Raw genomic sequence first — 16,274 nt, forward strand, 5'->3', positions numbered from 1 at the left:
ATTGTTTCAACCTTTATTAAACATAGCTTGCAAGAGATAAATATTACAAAGTTATTTCCTCCAAAATTAGCTTATTTTTTCAATCAATGCATAATTGTCAATCAACTGGCAGTATTCAAACAGCATTATTTTCTTTTGACTTTTTTTTGAAGACCGTTAAATATCAAGTATGTGCAAAAGGTCAGGATTGATGTCAGCAAAACAAAATGGACTTCAATTCTTCTGCATTCGATTCAAATTGTCTGTTTCTGCCTCCCCAGAAGGTCGTTTAACTTTTGTCTACATTATGCAAAAAAAGAAAGAAGAAGAAGAAACGCTTCTACGGGTCAGATTATAAAAACCGATGTTGTTGTGTCCCTGTTTGAGCGACAACTGATAGAAGAGAAAGCCAAAGAGAGGAGCGACGTCTGCAGGAAGTCGTCACTGATTCAGAGTCGGTTCATTACGTCCGAGCGAGAGTTCAAACATGGCCGCTGCACCTCAACAGAAGACTTTTAACTCTTTAGACACCAATTCAAAAGTGAAGCTGTTAAAGAGCTTTTTGTGATTTGAAGATTTCACTTCAATTATGGCTCATCAAAAACTTTTAAATGACTTCCAATTGAACCCCGTTTGACATTTCTCAGACACGTCAGGCTTCGAGCGCTGCCCGCAGAATACCGGGCTTAGAGCGTCAAAAACTCTGATACCAACACTGTTCATGTAATTCAACATGTAGCCAATCCAAATCATTTTTATGGAGGAGGATCGACGCAACGTGTGACATGTTTAAGACGCTTTCTGAGTTCAATGTCGAACATCCAGACGTTAAAAGTCTGAATCCTGAGAATCAAAGTCGGGATTCTGAGTTTGACGTCAGGATTTGTAGATTTGCTTTTGGGGATATAGTCTGAAGTTTGAGTCTGATGAAGAACAAGATGAACTTTTTTGTCCTACAAAGAGGGAGGTTTGTCTTGGGCTGCAGCCATAAAGCACGAGGCAGCCGGGTCGCAACAGAGCAGCGCTGCCGGTGAGTTTCAATCAAAAACTCAGAGCTTAAACTCGAGTACATTTTTCACATCCTCTCGTATCCTCTTCCCAACATTTGGATTTAATAATCTGTTACTATTGACTTCTTAAATGTTGGTTTTAAAACTCTCTGGTGGAAGATCTTTACAAGTCTGAAATGTTTAAAGTTCAACGACTGGCTGAATCTGCGGGGACAGAGATCGCCGGGATTTGACCCGGATCAGACGGGTAAAAGCGGATCCTCACAGCGCCACATTCAAAGTGCTTAAATCCAGAGCGAGTTGAGTAAACGACTCTCGGATGTCAAGCATCAGAGAGACAACAAAGGAAACGATCCGATGTTTAACAGGCTGCAGACTCACTTTCCCCGAATCAGTGAAAAACGTTCCTGCAAACTTTCAAACTCGTCCTGCAGCGAGGCGACTAATCCAGGGAGCGTTGGAGAAGCAGAGGAGGGAGAGAGAGAGAGAGAGAGAGAGAGAAAGAAAAAAAGAGAATCCCAAACATTTTGCACATTTGTTACACAATAATACACAGTGATCACAAAACGAAATGACAAGCTTCACAATATTCATGGCTTTTTGTTTGCTTTTCTACACAATATACAACCATTTAATTTCTTTTTTCAGTACAAGGGAGGAAAAAAAATGCTTATGTACAATAAGTCATTATTACTTCAAACCTAGCAAATATCGTGTCATTTATTTCATAATCAATACATTTGTTTATTTTTTTTTTTAAACTGCGATAGAAAGAAAACAAGAACTCAATCGAGGAGAAAAGAATGACTTTTGAAATCTAAAAAAAATTTAAAATTTGAGAAGACTCTGCGGTCCGAATACGAAGGTGTGTGGATGCATCTGCGAAGGATCAGAGAGACAGGAGTTCTTCATTTTCACTTTCAGCTTGGCTGCAACGAAGATGCATGAGGAAAAACTGCTGAAAACAAATCGTGACCGGCAGAAAAATGTTTCGCCCAGACGTTAAAAACATGAAAATATATTCATACATCCGATTCAAACCGTTTCAAAAAGAGGGAAAACGGATTTTTTTTACAAGATTAGAAAAATGTTTTTACCATCTGTGATTTCATCCTAGGTAGTTTCAAGTTATCGGTTCATTCTCAAGACGGTGACGGCAGGTCTGGGTTTCTATCTGCAGAGTGATTGTGTTGAAGCAGAACGCGCTCATGTGACAGACACAAACACGTGTGCACACAGAGTGTAGCATGATGAGCACAGGAAATGACATCAGGTTGTAGTTTGGACTTCAGAATCAGACACTCCTGAATGAAACAAACTTAGGACCAGAGGCCGCGTATAAGACGGGAACATTTCTAAAGTGGAGCCGTGCAGAAGTGCCCTGAACCTGTAGTTTTTAGTGTGTCCAGCAGGGGGCGACTCCGCTGAGAACGTGGCTCTACGTCTTCTCAGGTGATTTATCCCCTCAGGAAAACATTTTTCCAACAAGTTTATGCTCTCAATCTTTAGTTCCAAGTCGTCTTTGATACAGCGTGATGCTCATCTTTTGTAAATTATGGTCCAAATTATAGTCTGAAAAACCAGAAAGTAGGGCAGGATTTAGGGCGGGTCTTATTGTGATCGACAAGTTGTTACCATGGTGTCTTAAGAAAAGTCTTCAGCGTTTAGTTGAACAAAAAGACACCCTGAAAATCTCACCAGCTCCAGCCTCTCATTCGATGATGTTCACTTCTGGCTCAGTAAAAACAAAATGCCAAACCCGAGGCTGAGTTCCGACAAGAGTCAGCAATGTTGTCCTCTTATACACGGTCCATGATCAGGATCAATGAGATAACATGGAGATAGATCAGACAGAGAACTTAGATCCATCTTCTATCCAATGGAGCCTCGTCCAAAAACATGTCTAGCTTTAAGACGCTAACAGCATTAGCATTAGCTCAGCTTCGAACAAAGAACTAATGTTTGCCTCTCACACAGATTCGGAAAAACAACAGGATCGAGTTTCAGAGCTGCAGACAGAAGGTCTCCATGACAACCAACACTGAGCAATGAAAACAAGTGCGGTGAATACAGAAGTGCTGCTTTGTTAACTAGCTAAGCTCGTTAGCTGAGCGGCTAATCAACGGTCGTCCATAAGAAGTGCCTTAGTTTCAATTTCAGAAAATAATTTAAATGAGTCTATGTGAGAGGTTTCAATGGCTTATGTAGACGCTTGAAGCCGTCTGGTGAAATTCTTGGTTTCATATCGGGGAACTATCGTGTGATTTGCAGAACGAGCAGTTTAGCGCCCTCTGCAGACTCATCCTGGGATTACTCCAACACACGTTTACCTCATGATCTGAAACTTTGCCCACGTTTAGTTTGAGGGTCCAGCTTTATAACACTGTCTGTGAGTTTTTAAACAGGGATCAGAAGAACAGGTCAAATTTAAAGACGATTCAAAGTGTGCGAGTGACTGAACTGTAACGAGAAGTAACCAGCAACCTGAACAGAGACTGAGGATGAAGGTAAAACAAACAAACACTGACCTGTAGTGCTCCGCAACAGTGTTGGTCTCATGTCAAAAATGAACCTTTGCCTGAATGTCTCACCACAGTCAGGCCTTTTTTGTTGTTAGAATTACAGAAAGAAAACCCACTTTCGGGCTAATGCTTTCTCACGGTTGTCATTCTCCATGTTTCCACTGTGTTCAAAGACTGTGTTTGGTGATTTTTAACTAATCAGTAATGCTCAGTGTTTAAGGCCCCTCTGCTAAAGTATTTCCCCCCGAGCAGGGACTTTTAGGACGGACTTACACTGCACTATATGAGGCCGTTTATGACGTGATTTTAGAGTCACAGGGAATGAATTTCAGCCCCTATCACATGTTGTTTCAAGTGCCGTTTAAAGGTGGGAGAGAGCACCGGAGAGAGCATTTCTGGCATGTCAGAAAGTTTGGTCGTACAACTGCACACGCTCGCAAAGTGAGAGCAGAGCATAGAGCTGAATTCCCAACTGCAGGGCTCTTTTTTTTTCCTGATTGCTCTTGAAAATGGCGAAACAGCGCCACGAAAGCGCCATGGTGACATGCCGAGAAATTAGGAAGCCGGGTCTGTCGAGCTGTGGCAACAGCAAGCATGCCAAGTATACATGGCTCTCCTTTGAGATACAAACGAGCAACTTCAACTTCCTTCGTTTCTGACTTCAGCTTCCGTCTGTGGGAGTTCTCAAAGGAAACCTTATTGACACTTGTCAATGCTCCGTCCTGATTTAACAGTGTGAGCACGATCAGACCGTTGGGTGTGAGCACGATTGGATCGTTATGTGTTATGATAGGACCGTTGGGTGTGAGCACGATTGGATCGTTATGTGTTATGATAGGACCGTTGGGTGTGAGCACAGAATTCATAACTCTTAAGGTGTGTGATAACTTTCCACCACCACATTTGTACTATGATACCGTGTTTACCCAACCTACGAGAATTTAAAAATGTCCCTGGCACTACATTTGGACAGTGATCCCTCTAAAGGTTCCTAGTCCCTAAAGAAAGCTCCTGCAGTGGAAACACTATTTCAGTAATCTCAGATCTCATGATGGATTTGTTTGGCCTCAAACCTCTGACTCCTGCATTGAGAAGGGGAGGAACTTGTCTTACACCGACTGATTTTTCAGGGATTGAACACTGACTGAACATCTGATCAGACCAGCAGCAGCTTTGATCCACATGAGTCCAAACTGAGACTGAGGTCCAACGTTAACAGAGACCAACACCGGCAGAGGAAATCAGAATGACATCTTTCATCATCCACAACATTCAGGACATCTCCAGCATTCAGACCCAGACCGCTCTCTACTGTAACATTCTTTTGATCTTAAAAAAAAAAAAAAAAAAAAAAAGTTTTCCAATTGGAAATATGCAAAGTGCTCCTCTGGAGTGAGGCGACGCGTGTGCAGAGCGTGCACACAATGATTGATCCGTGTCTCTCTCTCATAAAAGATATACTCCACATCCTTTTTTTCCCTCTGAAGCTAGGTACCTATACATAATCCATACAGATATTTCAATAGTGTCTGTTTTTAGCTATGTTGATTATTATCGTCTCCGGGGGCTGATACCTCTTAGGTACGCCCCCCCCCAAATTCATCTGGAGACGCCGCAAAAAAACACAAAGAAATGAACAAACCGAAAATTAAAAGAAAGAAAGTCGGGAGGAGGAAATAGGAGGGGGACAATCAGAAAACAATCTAAAATATAACAAGAAAAGGAAACCCGGATTCTCCAGGTTTTTTAGGTACATAATCTGTGGTTCGGACGCACAAAATGTGTCTCCGCCTTCAGATTGAAGTTCTTTCCACTTTCTCAAGAACGTGTGATGCCGAGAGGAGCCAAAAGGGTTCAGTCTGTGCATACTGTAGAACCAAAGGGAGGGAGGGAGGAAGGGGGGAGTTAGGGGGAAGGAGGTGAGATGAGATGGAGGGAGAATTCACTCATTTCTTCCTCTGTGAATACTGGATCGTCCTCCGGCCCGTCGGCTCCCCTGAGCCGGAGTCTGAGCGAACAGTCGGGGACGTTTCTGTCCTGATTATCAAAGATTGTCCCGCGTACATCCATCGCTAACACCCGCTAACAGCTGCTAGCAGGAGAGAGGCTGAAATGAAGAAACCGATGAAGATGATGCCGGATGATCACACAGGATTCTTCTGCACCGTCTGTCAGTCATTCTCTAGTTGGTCGCTCTGATGTAGGCGGGGTCTCCTCTGGATCGTGAACTTTTTGACCCTTTCCACCACGAGATGAAACAAGTGAAAGACTCTCCGTCCTCTTTTCAAGAGCGAGCAGAGCCGTAACTACCCGGTCCGTTTCTGTCGTCAACATCTTCCACTTTGTCTCTTCAAGTTAGCGAGCTAACACTTTTTACAAAGCTTCAAACTTTATGTTGCATAGCAACCAGAATGCACCCTGTTGATCTTCTGTTACTAGCAATAGTCACGTGTGAGCCTTATAATCAGGAGAAATAAATCCTAAGTGACCGAGGCCTAGAGGCTGTACGATGATCCTCGTCGCTCCACCAAGAGACGGCAGGAAAAAAAAGAAAAAAAAAAAAAGGACCAAACACAAAAAGAAAAAAAAAAGAAAAATTCAAAAACAACTGAAGCAGAAATGGTACTTTCAGGTAGAATAATAATAATAATAATAATAATAATAGTGCTACCAACAGCGATAATAATGGGAATTATAATCGTTAAACAACGCTGACGAAGAAGATTTTTACTAGAATAAGAACGTTTGAGATGCACTGACAGTTTAGTGTCTTTGTCCGACTCGGTGGGTCTCGTGGGTTGGTTCAGGTAGGCACACGGACAGGCACTGCATGCGATGGGGGGGGTGGGGAGGGGTGTTTGATCTGGGAGTGCTTCAGTTTGGGGGTAGGAGGAGAGAACAGGGGGTGGGGCTTCAGGAGGGGCAGGTGGGCGGGGCTCATTTCTGTCCGGTGATGGACTGCGATATGGATCGTGGCGGGATCATGTCCAACAGGTACTCTCTCTGCCGGTCCGCTAAGCTGGAGCCCTTATGGGCGCCGACCGCCGCCGGGTTCAGGTAGGCGATATTTAACCCTGAGGGGAGAGAGAAACAGAAACACTGAAGGTCAGTCCTAATCTACTTCCTGTAAAAGTTTCTGTTTCTGAACCACGATGGTGGTCTTGATACTGGTTTGTAAATGGCTGCAAGTTATCAGAGAAAGCTTTACTGCGTTTAAACGTGTGTATTCAAGATGAACGTAAATACCACTGTTACTCACATCCCGTTTGTTGGTTACCTGGGATGTTGTAGATCTGGCGGCGGCTGTCGTGCTGCATTCTGTTGCTGCTGCCGCTTCCTCCGCTGCCGCAGTGCTTGGCGCTGGTCATCCCCATCAGGCTGCTGGCCACCGACAGCTGGGAGGCCTGGGCGAAGTTAGACAGGACGCCCCGCGCAGAGTTAGACAGACCTCGCTGCATGGACGCCTGAGGCTGCGGGGCCTGGGGACGAGACAAAAGGAACGGTAGCACCGTTTCTGGTAGAAACTGAGCAAATGACACAGGTGATGAATTTCAAGTAAAAAAAAATTACAGAGAATACTCAGAATATCTCTGTTTGTTATGTGTCTCATTGGAGTTGGCTGTACCTGGCGGAGGGCATGATGTCGGATCATGGAGTCAGTCTTGGAGGCGTTGGGGCCGGTGGCGGCCGAGCTCGGGGAGAGGGCCGCCTGCTGCTGCAGCCTCTGCTCGATCTCCTGAAAGTTTACACGCAGACATAGAAATGTCAGTTAACACAGATCTGTAAACGTGTAACAACCCCTTAACACTGATCGTCTGAATGTGACAGAGCCGCTGACCTGCTCCTGCTGCAGAGCCTTGACGAAGGCGTTCTTCAGCCGGTTGGTGTGTTCCGCCTTCAGAGCCTTCTTCTGATTGGACGTCATGCACTGCTCGCAGAGGATCCGCCCACTCTTCTCCTGCTTCCAGTGGGGCGTGAAGTCGGTTCTGCATTGGGCGCAGAAGAACGGCTCCATGCGGGCCAGCGTCCCTCTGAGTTTACCTGCAGGAGAGAAAAAGGTTTTTCTTATAATTATTGAGATTTAAGTCGTTTCTCATCCGTGTTCTCGGGGAACTTTTCTGTCTAACTTCCTTCAGTTTGAGTGTTTCTGAAAATGGTGTACAAACTTCTGAAGTTCTCACCCTGACTGTCGAGCACGCTCTGCACCACCTCCTCCAGGCCCACCATGTAGATGAACTCGCTGTTGGCGGCGGAGGGCAGGAAGTGGAGTAGGGGGGCGGGGGGTTTGGGTGGAGGGATCTCCAGCAGGGTCTTCTCCAGCTGCTTCCTCAGGGCCAGCTTGGCGGCTGCCTGGCTGCTCGCCTGGTCGGCCATCGAGCTCACGCCTCCACTTGCAGAGCCCGACATGTTGGACGGGCTGACGGCTGAGGCTCCGCCCAGTCCGCCGCCTACCCCGCCTGCTGCTGCAGCTGCCTGCATGTGGGCCAGGTTCATGTACATGGCACTGGAGCCTGAGCGCTGAGAGGCTGCCACCTGCTGGCTGGCCTGCACGGAGACACACACACACACACACACACACACAACGGGTCAGAGAGGCGGCGTTTTAAATGCTTTAAACAAAACGTGTAAAATAAAGTATTAAAACGACTGATCGCAGAGCAGACTTCAGTGAAGGTGTGAATCTGTACCTGCTGGTAGCTGACGGTGTTGCCCATACTGGAGCGGGACATCCCGGGTTTGGAGGACATCCTCTGGCCCTGCAGCTGGGCGGGGTTTGGGGCGATCACTCGCTGTGACATCAGCATGGGCGGCAGGTTGGCGTTGGCTGCTGACCTGATGACTGTGTGACCCTGCAGGGAGGAGGAAAAAAAAAAACAACACTTTATTAAAGTGACTTAAGTCTGAGAGAAACGAGATCAACCTGTTCTGAACTTCTGGTTTTTATTTATAACCTTAGAAGGCAAAAACTGAATCCAGCCAACGCTAACGAGATAACAGATTTGAGGACTGACGAGGAGACGGCTCGCCACACACTTTGGAGAATAAACACCTTAACGTTGCCGGCCAGCGTGGGAATGGCGCAGCGGGGGGGGGGGGGGGGGGGGCAATCGTTGAGTACGGCACGGTACGGATGGCCAGTGTGACCGCGCCCTTACACTCTGCTTACTCTATAGTTTCTGTCACATCAGAAACAGTCGATAACTCTTAATTTAGTGGGAAAGTTCACGACAGGCATAAAGGTTCATTTCAACAAACTGATCCCTATGAAGTTCAGTAAACGTGTGTGTGTGTGTGTGTGTGTGTGTGTGTGTGGGGGGGGGGGGGGGGGGGGGGACTCTGCTTGGTAACAGCATTCCTCAGCGATGAGTGGACTTCTGCAGATCAACAACACAAACATGAGTCATCTGTGAGCCCACAGCGCTCCGCTCCCAGAAACTCAGCCCTCTTTCTTTTGTTCTTCAGGCACACTTTGAATCTGGGATATTAACACGTTACAAAGAAGTCAAGTGATTATCACACGACTGAAGCGTTTTCCAGCAGGCGTGCGGAGAGATCTCCCAACATGCAACTGGGCAGCGGCTTCACGGCCGAGGCTCCAATGATCATTCAACAGAAAACAAGTGAAGCCTGCTCGCTGTCTTTTGAAGCTTTTTGGCATTTTTATCGTTTAAAGAGAAAACTTCCCAGAGTTGTTTCCTTTAGTTTTATGTCCACATGTTTCCAAATAAAGGAGCCTGCTGGTGTCTCATGTTACATCCTTACCATGCTCCTTTTCTCTATTAAAAGGACTACTTTAACTTTTTAAAAGCTTCTTCAGCTTCAAATCCTCAGATCTTCAGTTGCTCGTTTTATTGTCACACTGCAGCTGGTCAACAGGAAGAAGCTGCTGCAACGTGAACATTGGGGCTAAGAATCTTTGGGTGTCTGACAATTCCATTCCATTCTGATTCTTGGGGTCACGATTCGATTTAGAATCTATTTTCGATTCAAAACGATTCTGGATTCATGTTTCAAAGTCTATTTTTGAATTAGTCCATACTTCAGGATCTACTCCAGTCATCTGTGAGACTGGCTGAATTCCTTGCTGCTCCATTTGGCCTTCTTGTTAGTTAAAGAGCTAGCTTTAGCACTAAGCAGGGGTCTCATATCTCACAAGATATGAATCTCGATTTTTTTTCCCCCACCTCTAATGAACCTTGCTTCATCTTTATCCTCGTCATCATCAACAGGTGACTCATCCTTTTGGTTTATTTTTAAGCAAATTCATCTATGAATATATTCTGCACAAGAATCAGAGTCGGCTTCCTAAAGAGCATGAAGCATCGGAAAGTATGCGAATCAATCGACAAGCCTCAGAAAATGATGCTTCCAGGTAAATGATCGTGCAACAAACACCGACTGTGTGGTGCCATCAGAGAGTAAAGTGAGTCAGAGCAGGCAACATGTCTGCAATGTTTGTTTTTACACCAGTATTAGATTTTTTTTTAATCACACTTGAGTCAGAGTGTTCTGATCCTGTTCTCTTTTTTCTCTCTCACTTTGTTGTCGTAAATTCGTTCTGGGGAATATAAACAAGTTATTTTTGTTCTCCTTCCTCGATGGCTGGTTAAAAACAAGTCAGAGACAGTGGACCGCTTTTTGGTTTGACTGCTCGTCCTTGGAATTGACGAAAGGATTGATGGGGGCGCTCATTCTGTGCTCAGGTTTCCTCTTGTGTCCAGGCGTTACGTTATAAACAGATATCAGTAAGTTCAGATAATCGTTTAGTCAAGAACATTCTCTCTCTCTATCTCTGGGGCGCCAGTAGCCTCGTGGTTAGTGTGTGCGGGCCATATACAGAAGCTATTGTCCTCTAAGCGGACGGCTTGGGTTTGAATCCGACCTGTGGCTCTCTCTCTGAGCTCTGACTCTATCCGCTGTCCTGTCTCTGAAATAAAGGCATAAAAAGCCCCAAAATAAACCTTAAAGAAAACATTAAATAGTACATTTTCTGTTCAAACTTCTGTTCAATATTTAAAAAGAGTTGACGTTGATTAGCACTGTGTTACATCACGGGGAATTGTGAATATCATCACGAGATGAAACAAACATGGCGATGACACAAAACGACTAAACATGAAGCCTGCCTCTTTTTTAAGCTCCACGACGTCTGTTTTCGAGCAGGACTAAACCCAGCATGCATCTGTTTGAGTTAGCTGTACCTGAGCCATCAGAGAGAAGTTCTAACAGGTGAGGCGTTTTGTGTTGACGTGCTGGAGCTGCACACAGCTTCCATGTTTAAAATGTACACAAACAGAGTGAGCAGTGTTCACACTGATTTAACTGTTAATGTTCCCCGTGTGGACAGCAGGGGGCAGCAGCTGATCAGGGAGCAGACTGAAAACAAACCAGGCAGAACATCTCCATCCATAGGCTACAAGCTACAAGCTACACACACACACACACACACACACACACACACACACACACACACACACACTCACACACACACACACTCACACTGAATATTTAATAGCGGCTCAACATGTAATGGAGGAGCAGAGCTACGTCACACAGGAACAAAGAGGCAGCCTCACAATCACACATCTTTAAAAAACGTCTTCACGATCTCACACACTCACACTGAGCTGTAAAAAAAAAAACAATCTTTGAAGCTGGACCGATGAGATGTTTAAGGACCGGAGGCTGCAGATTGATCACGTTCACCTCTGAGCTCTGTTTTCCGTCTATTGTATGGATTTTTGACTGTTGTAGTAAAAACCAGCAAAGTCAAGACCAAGACCAGGACAGTGTTCGGTCATATACAAATCAAATAGTCAAGAGACAGACCGGGTAAGATGAAGGACTGATGGTCCCATTAAAGGAGTCCTCCAGTGATTTCAAATCACAGTTTGATAATGAGGAGTCACAGCAGGCTCATTAACCAGAAGAAATCGTCCTGCAGCAGCGTTTCTGCAAGTTCCAACACGTCCAATGTCTGACTTTTTAAGACCTTTGTCATCGTTTCTTCAGAAATATTGCAAGTTCATACTTGCAAAGAGAAGTAGGAAGTGTACCAAGACAAACCTGACCCAAATCAAAGTTAATGGATTTAATCAAAATCAGTACGAACGTCTTTTTCTGTGCATCCGCAAAAAATGTTACGCCTCAACAACCGAGCACTGTTGACCCAAACAGTGACATAACGACAAAATAACTCGGTTCTCTGATGAAATCTGCACAGTTTGCAGAATTGGCTTCAGTGTTTTAGTCTTGTTACAGCGAATCAAAACATTTTGTTGACGTTAACTAAGCAACATTTAAGGCAGGGTTGGCAATGTATTTGAAAGTAGCATTCCCTCAGTGCTCCGTCTACACCCCCTCCCCTCTGTGCTGCCTCTAAAGCCACGGACCTCACTTACATGCACGAGCGCCGTCGCTCCGGAAGCGGACCTCAGCTCATGCTTTGAGTGTGGGATAGAGCACGCAAGAGGTAGAGAGCGAGCAGGGAGACAGGGAGGCGTCTGAATGGTTCATCAGATTGGTACCTCGTGGCAGACATTGGTGGAAGTTGTTACAGGCTTACAACTGATACAGATGACGGGTTTTCTTTGTTCATTTTTCAGAGAACATGAGTTATTCATTTCTGTCAGGACCGAAAGACAATTTCAACCAGAATCTTAAAAAGTGGACCTGGAGGAAATGACCAGCCCTGCCTTTAACTTCATAATCCAGTTATTTTTACCACCTGTTCAAATCTTTTTACTGAACTACGTTAACTCCTGCAGACTCTCTGAGTGCTGCAGGAGTTTAGATGTTGTGACTACATCCTAAATAAATGTGACATTCTCAGGATTCAGTCTAATATCATCCACTAACAGGATCGGATGAGCTGTATTTCAAACTGCAGAACTTCTGACAAGTGTTCCCAAACGCTTTACCTCCCGTGGCTCCTACATTTACCAGAATGCAATGGGGTAGCCTCTTCCTCGTTGATTGCCCATGTCCTTTCTAACTCAAACACCTCAGAGAGCAGCAAGAACCCCGAGCAGAGAGCAGAAAAGGACTGATAATGTACCTGAAGTATGAAACTCATGTGATGTAGAGATACTCGAGTTCACTCTGTGTTCAAACACTGAAGATTCAGCTCAGTGTCAGCCTGATGATTTCTACGTTTAGCCGCTCTTTATCTCCCTCTTAGGGCGCACAAGGAGACGACTCACAGTTATACCAAACCAACACACCTGCTATGTTATTCTAAGAGCATCGTAGTTTCTTACTATTATCTTGTGAGAAACAATCTTAAACTTTGTAACAGACCGGGTTATAATATTATGGAAGAAGCCTGAGCGACGTAACTTTCAGTCAACCCAACGACAGACTGAGAGCTGGAGCTGAAGCTGGTTTTAAGACTCTTGATGAACCGTTACATCGTGCCCACCTGTCAGCTACGCGCCTAACTATGGATAACACGTACCGTTTTCAAAATCAAAGCACACACTGACCTGTGCGTTGCGGAGGTTCTGGGGCTCTGGGTTGTGCATGCCCGGCCTCACAGGAAGCTTCCCCAGACCAGCAGAGCTGTGGAGGGGAGGGGGCTGCACGGAGGACGCCGCGTTCTGGACCACCGGGACCTGAAGGAGACGTTAAAAAAAAGAGTTAACCAGAGAAAACATGACTTTGATACTACAAGTAACTTCACGACGGTGACTGGGGCCACATCAGTGGTAGTATAATTATTATTTAGTTGTTATATTAAGAGAATAAATGTTGGGAATAAAGGGGAAAATAAATATCTATTATTACAAGAATAAAGTGGAATACGACCAGATTCAAGTTGTATTTTTACAAGATCAAAGTCGCCACATTGAGAGAATAAAGCCATATTTTTATGAGAATGGGGCAGCAGTAGCAGTTCGGTCTGTAGGGACTTGGGTTAGGGATCGGAGGGTTTCTGGTTCGAGTCCCAGTACAGAGTAAGTGTTGAATTGGGACTGGTTGCTGCAGAAGCGGCCAGCTTACTTCTGAAAGAGAGAGAGTGGGGAAATGACATGCGGGAAAGGAGCCACAGGTCGGATTCGAACCAGGGCCGCTTAGTGGACCACAGCCTCTGTACATGGGGGGGCGCACGCACCAACCACTACACTACCTGCGCCCTGACAGCATTTGGTTTTATTTGAGTGCAGGAAATGTTTTTGTTAAGAAAATAAGAATCGTGTGAGAGAATCCTGGTCTCAGTACGTAGGGGGAAAAATTGAGTGGAGCAGCCCTAATTTACGGTCAATTAAGAGGAAAGAAATCGGAAAATATTCCAGTCAGAGGCGCTTCAATCGGAGAGTTTAGACTTTGATTTTTTTGGTTAAAATGTAACTGAAATCTTTCATCCAAACAGTTTGCTAATAATGTAATAGTTAATGAAATAACTGCTGCAGCTCTACTGCTTGGCGTCTTAATCTCTCTAACTCGATGCTAATTAATGTATTAGTTTGAATTTAGTATTAATGATCTGAACGGAGCCGCAGCTGTCACAGAGGGGCAGTGGAGGATGAAGAACATTTCCCTCTGAAACGCTGCAGAGTTAAAGTATAAAACAGCAGAAAATAGAAACGCTCAAGCCGGGTAAAACGTTGAAACACTTCAATACTGTACCTGAGGACGGTACTCGAGTAAACGCATTAAGGGTCTTACATAAGCAAACACACCCCTCTGATAGTTTCACATCGTGGATTTAAAGCAGACACCCGATGGAGGCTCAAATTAACCTGCAGGTCGGGGTTTGCAACTGATTTTTGTTTTTAAGTTTCACAAAAAAAATCACTCAAAGCTCTTCATTTTCTCTTCATAAAAAAAATAAATAAATGATTTATGATAAATGATAAAGTTATGGACTCTCTGGGTTGGCTCAAGTCCCCAAAGATCAACTTTGATTTACAGTCTTAACATGAGAAAATATGGGAAACATCAAAGGGGGAGTGACTCCTTTGAGGACCTGTAACTCTTTCAGCCTCCAGAAGCTTTTCAGATTCTCCAGCAGAGTTTAGAGTGTCTTCAGTGTTGTGGTATTAGCATTAGCAGCGGGGGTTAGCATCATCATAATCATCATCATCATCACTGACCTTCTGCACCACGTTCTCCTTCTGCATCTGACTCTGTCGCAGCTTCTTGAGGAGAACCAGACGAGCCTCCTCCAGACGCAGCTCCTCCCTCAGAGCTTTGATCATCTGCTGCCGCTCCTCGCCTGTCTTCCCCTGAACACACACACACAAACACACAGACAGAGAACGGTTAGTGAACTTCAGGGAACTTAACACACTCCTCTGATCTAAACAGCCTCTTAAGGCCCTGACTCTCCAAGCAGACAAAGAACTATTGGCAAACTAGTAGAAGGCCGCCTGTGGCGTCGCCTCACGTCGCCTTTTGTCTTGCCCAAAAAGTTGCACTTGAACACACCACAAAGACTACAGCCGACTGCCAACCACCACGTACGTTCTGGAAATACATCTCCATGCCAGCAGGCGGAGGTAGTCGGTTGTTCTGATACAAAAAGACAATTTTCACACCGCTGTCGCTCACCACTCGTATTATAGGTAGTCTACTAATGGAGAATAATGTCTGATAAAAAGTTGAAAATGGCGCTGGTGTTGTCAGCCGTTGCTCTTTTAGTGGAAAAAGAAAAGAAGAGACGGAGGAGACAAATAAGGAGAAACCGCACTAATGGGTGAAAGCATGGATACTACAGCGGCATGCTCAAGGGGCTTTCCTGAACCTGTGTCGAGAGCTGGAGAGAAATGAAACCTCCCAACAGCCAATCAGAGAGATTCCTCTCACCAACTGCAAAGACGCCGACGCTGCTGATTCAACATGTCGAATTGGTTGAATAAAGGCAAACAGGGGCCGACGGGTAGCAACGGAGCTAGACACACCACAAAAACTAGGGCGACAATCGCTCACCTTCGGTCCAACTAGGACCGACGGCCGACGATCTCCTTGGTGTGTCAGGGCCTTTAAATACGGCTCGTGAAGAAGTATCAAGAACAGCGGTTTGACATCTGAGTTGGTGTTATACATGGTTTCTTTTTCTTTTTTTTATATATATATATATATATATATATATATATATGTATATATTTTAGTCATTTTATTAACATAACAAACACAGAACAAGACAGCACAGATGTAGCCAAATTACTGAATAAAAATATATATATTTAAAAATAAAAATAATACAATAAAAATACATGGGTCGTAATAACATATATCACATCAGATACAATCTTATCTACCTAAATTACATGTCAAAGGGAAAAACATGACTATGATTTATTTTTGAAGATAAAGTGTGGGCACCCTTTCTGCAATAAGCCAACCAGATCAGTGGGAAGATAATCTAGGAACGGTTGCCAAATATTATAAAATAGGTTGTTATTGCCCTTTAATTTAGCACTGAGGTGTTCATACATGGTTTCTTTATATTCTCATGTTTGATGCAGGAGATTAAGGTTCGATGCTTTGAAGCATTTGTGGTAAAAACAGGTGAAATGACCTTTCACCTTTCTTGGCACAGAAGCCACACACTGAAACCTTACTGCTGTTTTATGAATCTTTAGTCCTTTTTCCTCCACTCCAAACATCTGTACCATGACAGTCTGAATAGAAGCACATCAAACTCCAAGCTGTGTGACCTATCTGCTGTGATTTATTGTCTTTAGTTAACCTTAAACCCAGCTAGAAGCCTCTCCTGTCTCCTGTGGAGGACTGTTATAAAGACTTGAGACTAAGATTG

General features: G+C 44.5%; 1 protein-coding gene across 4 annotated transcripts in view; it reads right to left on the reverse strand.

Moving 5' to 3' along the window:
• The window catches only part of gatad2b (GATA zinc finger domain containing 2B), a 45,933-nt gene continuing 29,659 nt past the window's right edge, over positions 1-16,274 (reverse strand). The window contains exons 4-11 of one of the 4 annotated variants that reach the window (XM_061060398.1): positions 14,608-14,739; positions 12,997-13,125; positions 8,200-8,361; positions 7,693-8,056; positions 7,350-7,552; positions 7,137-7,247; positions 6,789-7,035; positions 1-6,585 (exon numbers count right to left, since the gene is read on the reverse strand). In XM_061060398.1, coding sequence (XP_060916381.1) covers positions 6,449-6,585; positions 6,789-7,035; positions 7,137-7,247; positions 7,350-7,552; positions 7,693-8,056; positions 8,200-8,361; positions 12,997-13,125; positions 14,608-14,739 — 1,485 coding nt within the window. In that variant the 3' untranslated portion in view covers positions 1-6,448. Of the gene's footprint in view, positions 6,586-6,770; positions 7,036-7,136; positions 7,248-7,349; positions 7,553-7,692; positions 8,057-8,199; positions 8,362-12,996; positions 13,126-14,607; positions 14,740-16,274 lie in introns of all 4 variants that reach the window. The other 3 variants (XM_061060397.1, XM_061060400.1, XM_061060399.1) reach the window with 3 other exon arrangements.

The sequence above is a fragment of the Labrus mixtus genome, chromosome 16, assembly GCF_963584025.1.
Source record: "Labrus mixtus chromosome 16, fLabMix1.1, whole genome shotgun sequence".
NCBI lineage: Eukaryota > Metazoa > Chordata > Actinopteri > Labriformes > Labridae > Labrus > Labrus mixtus.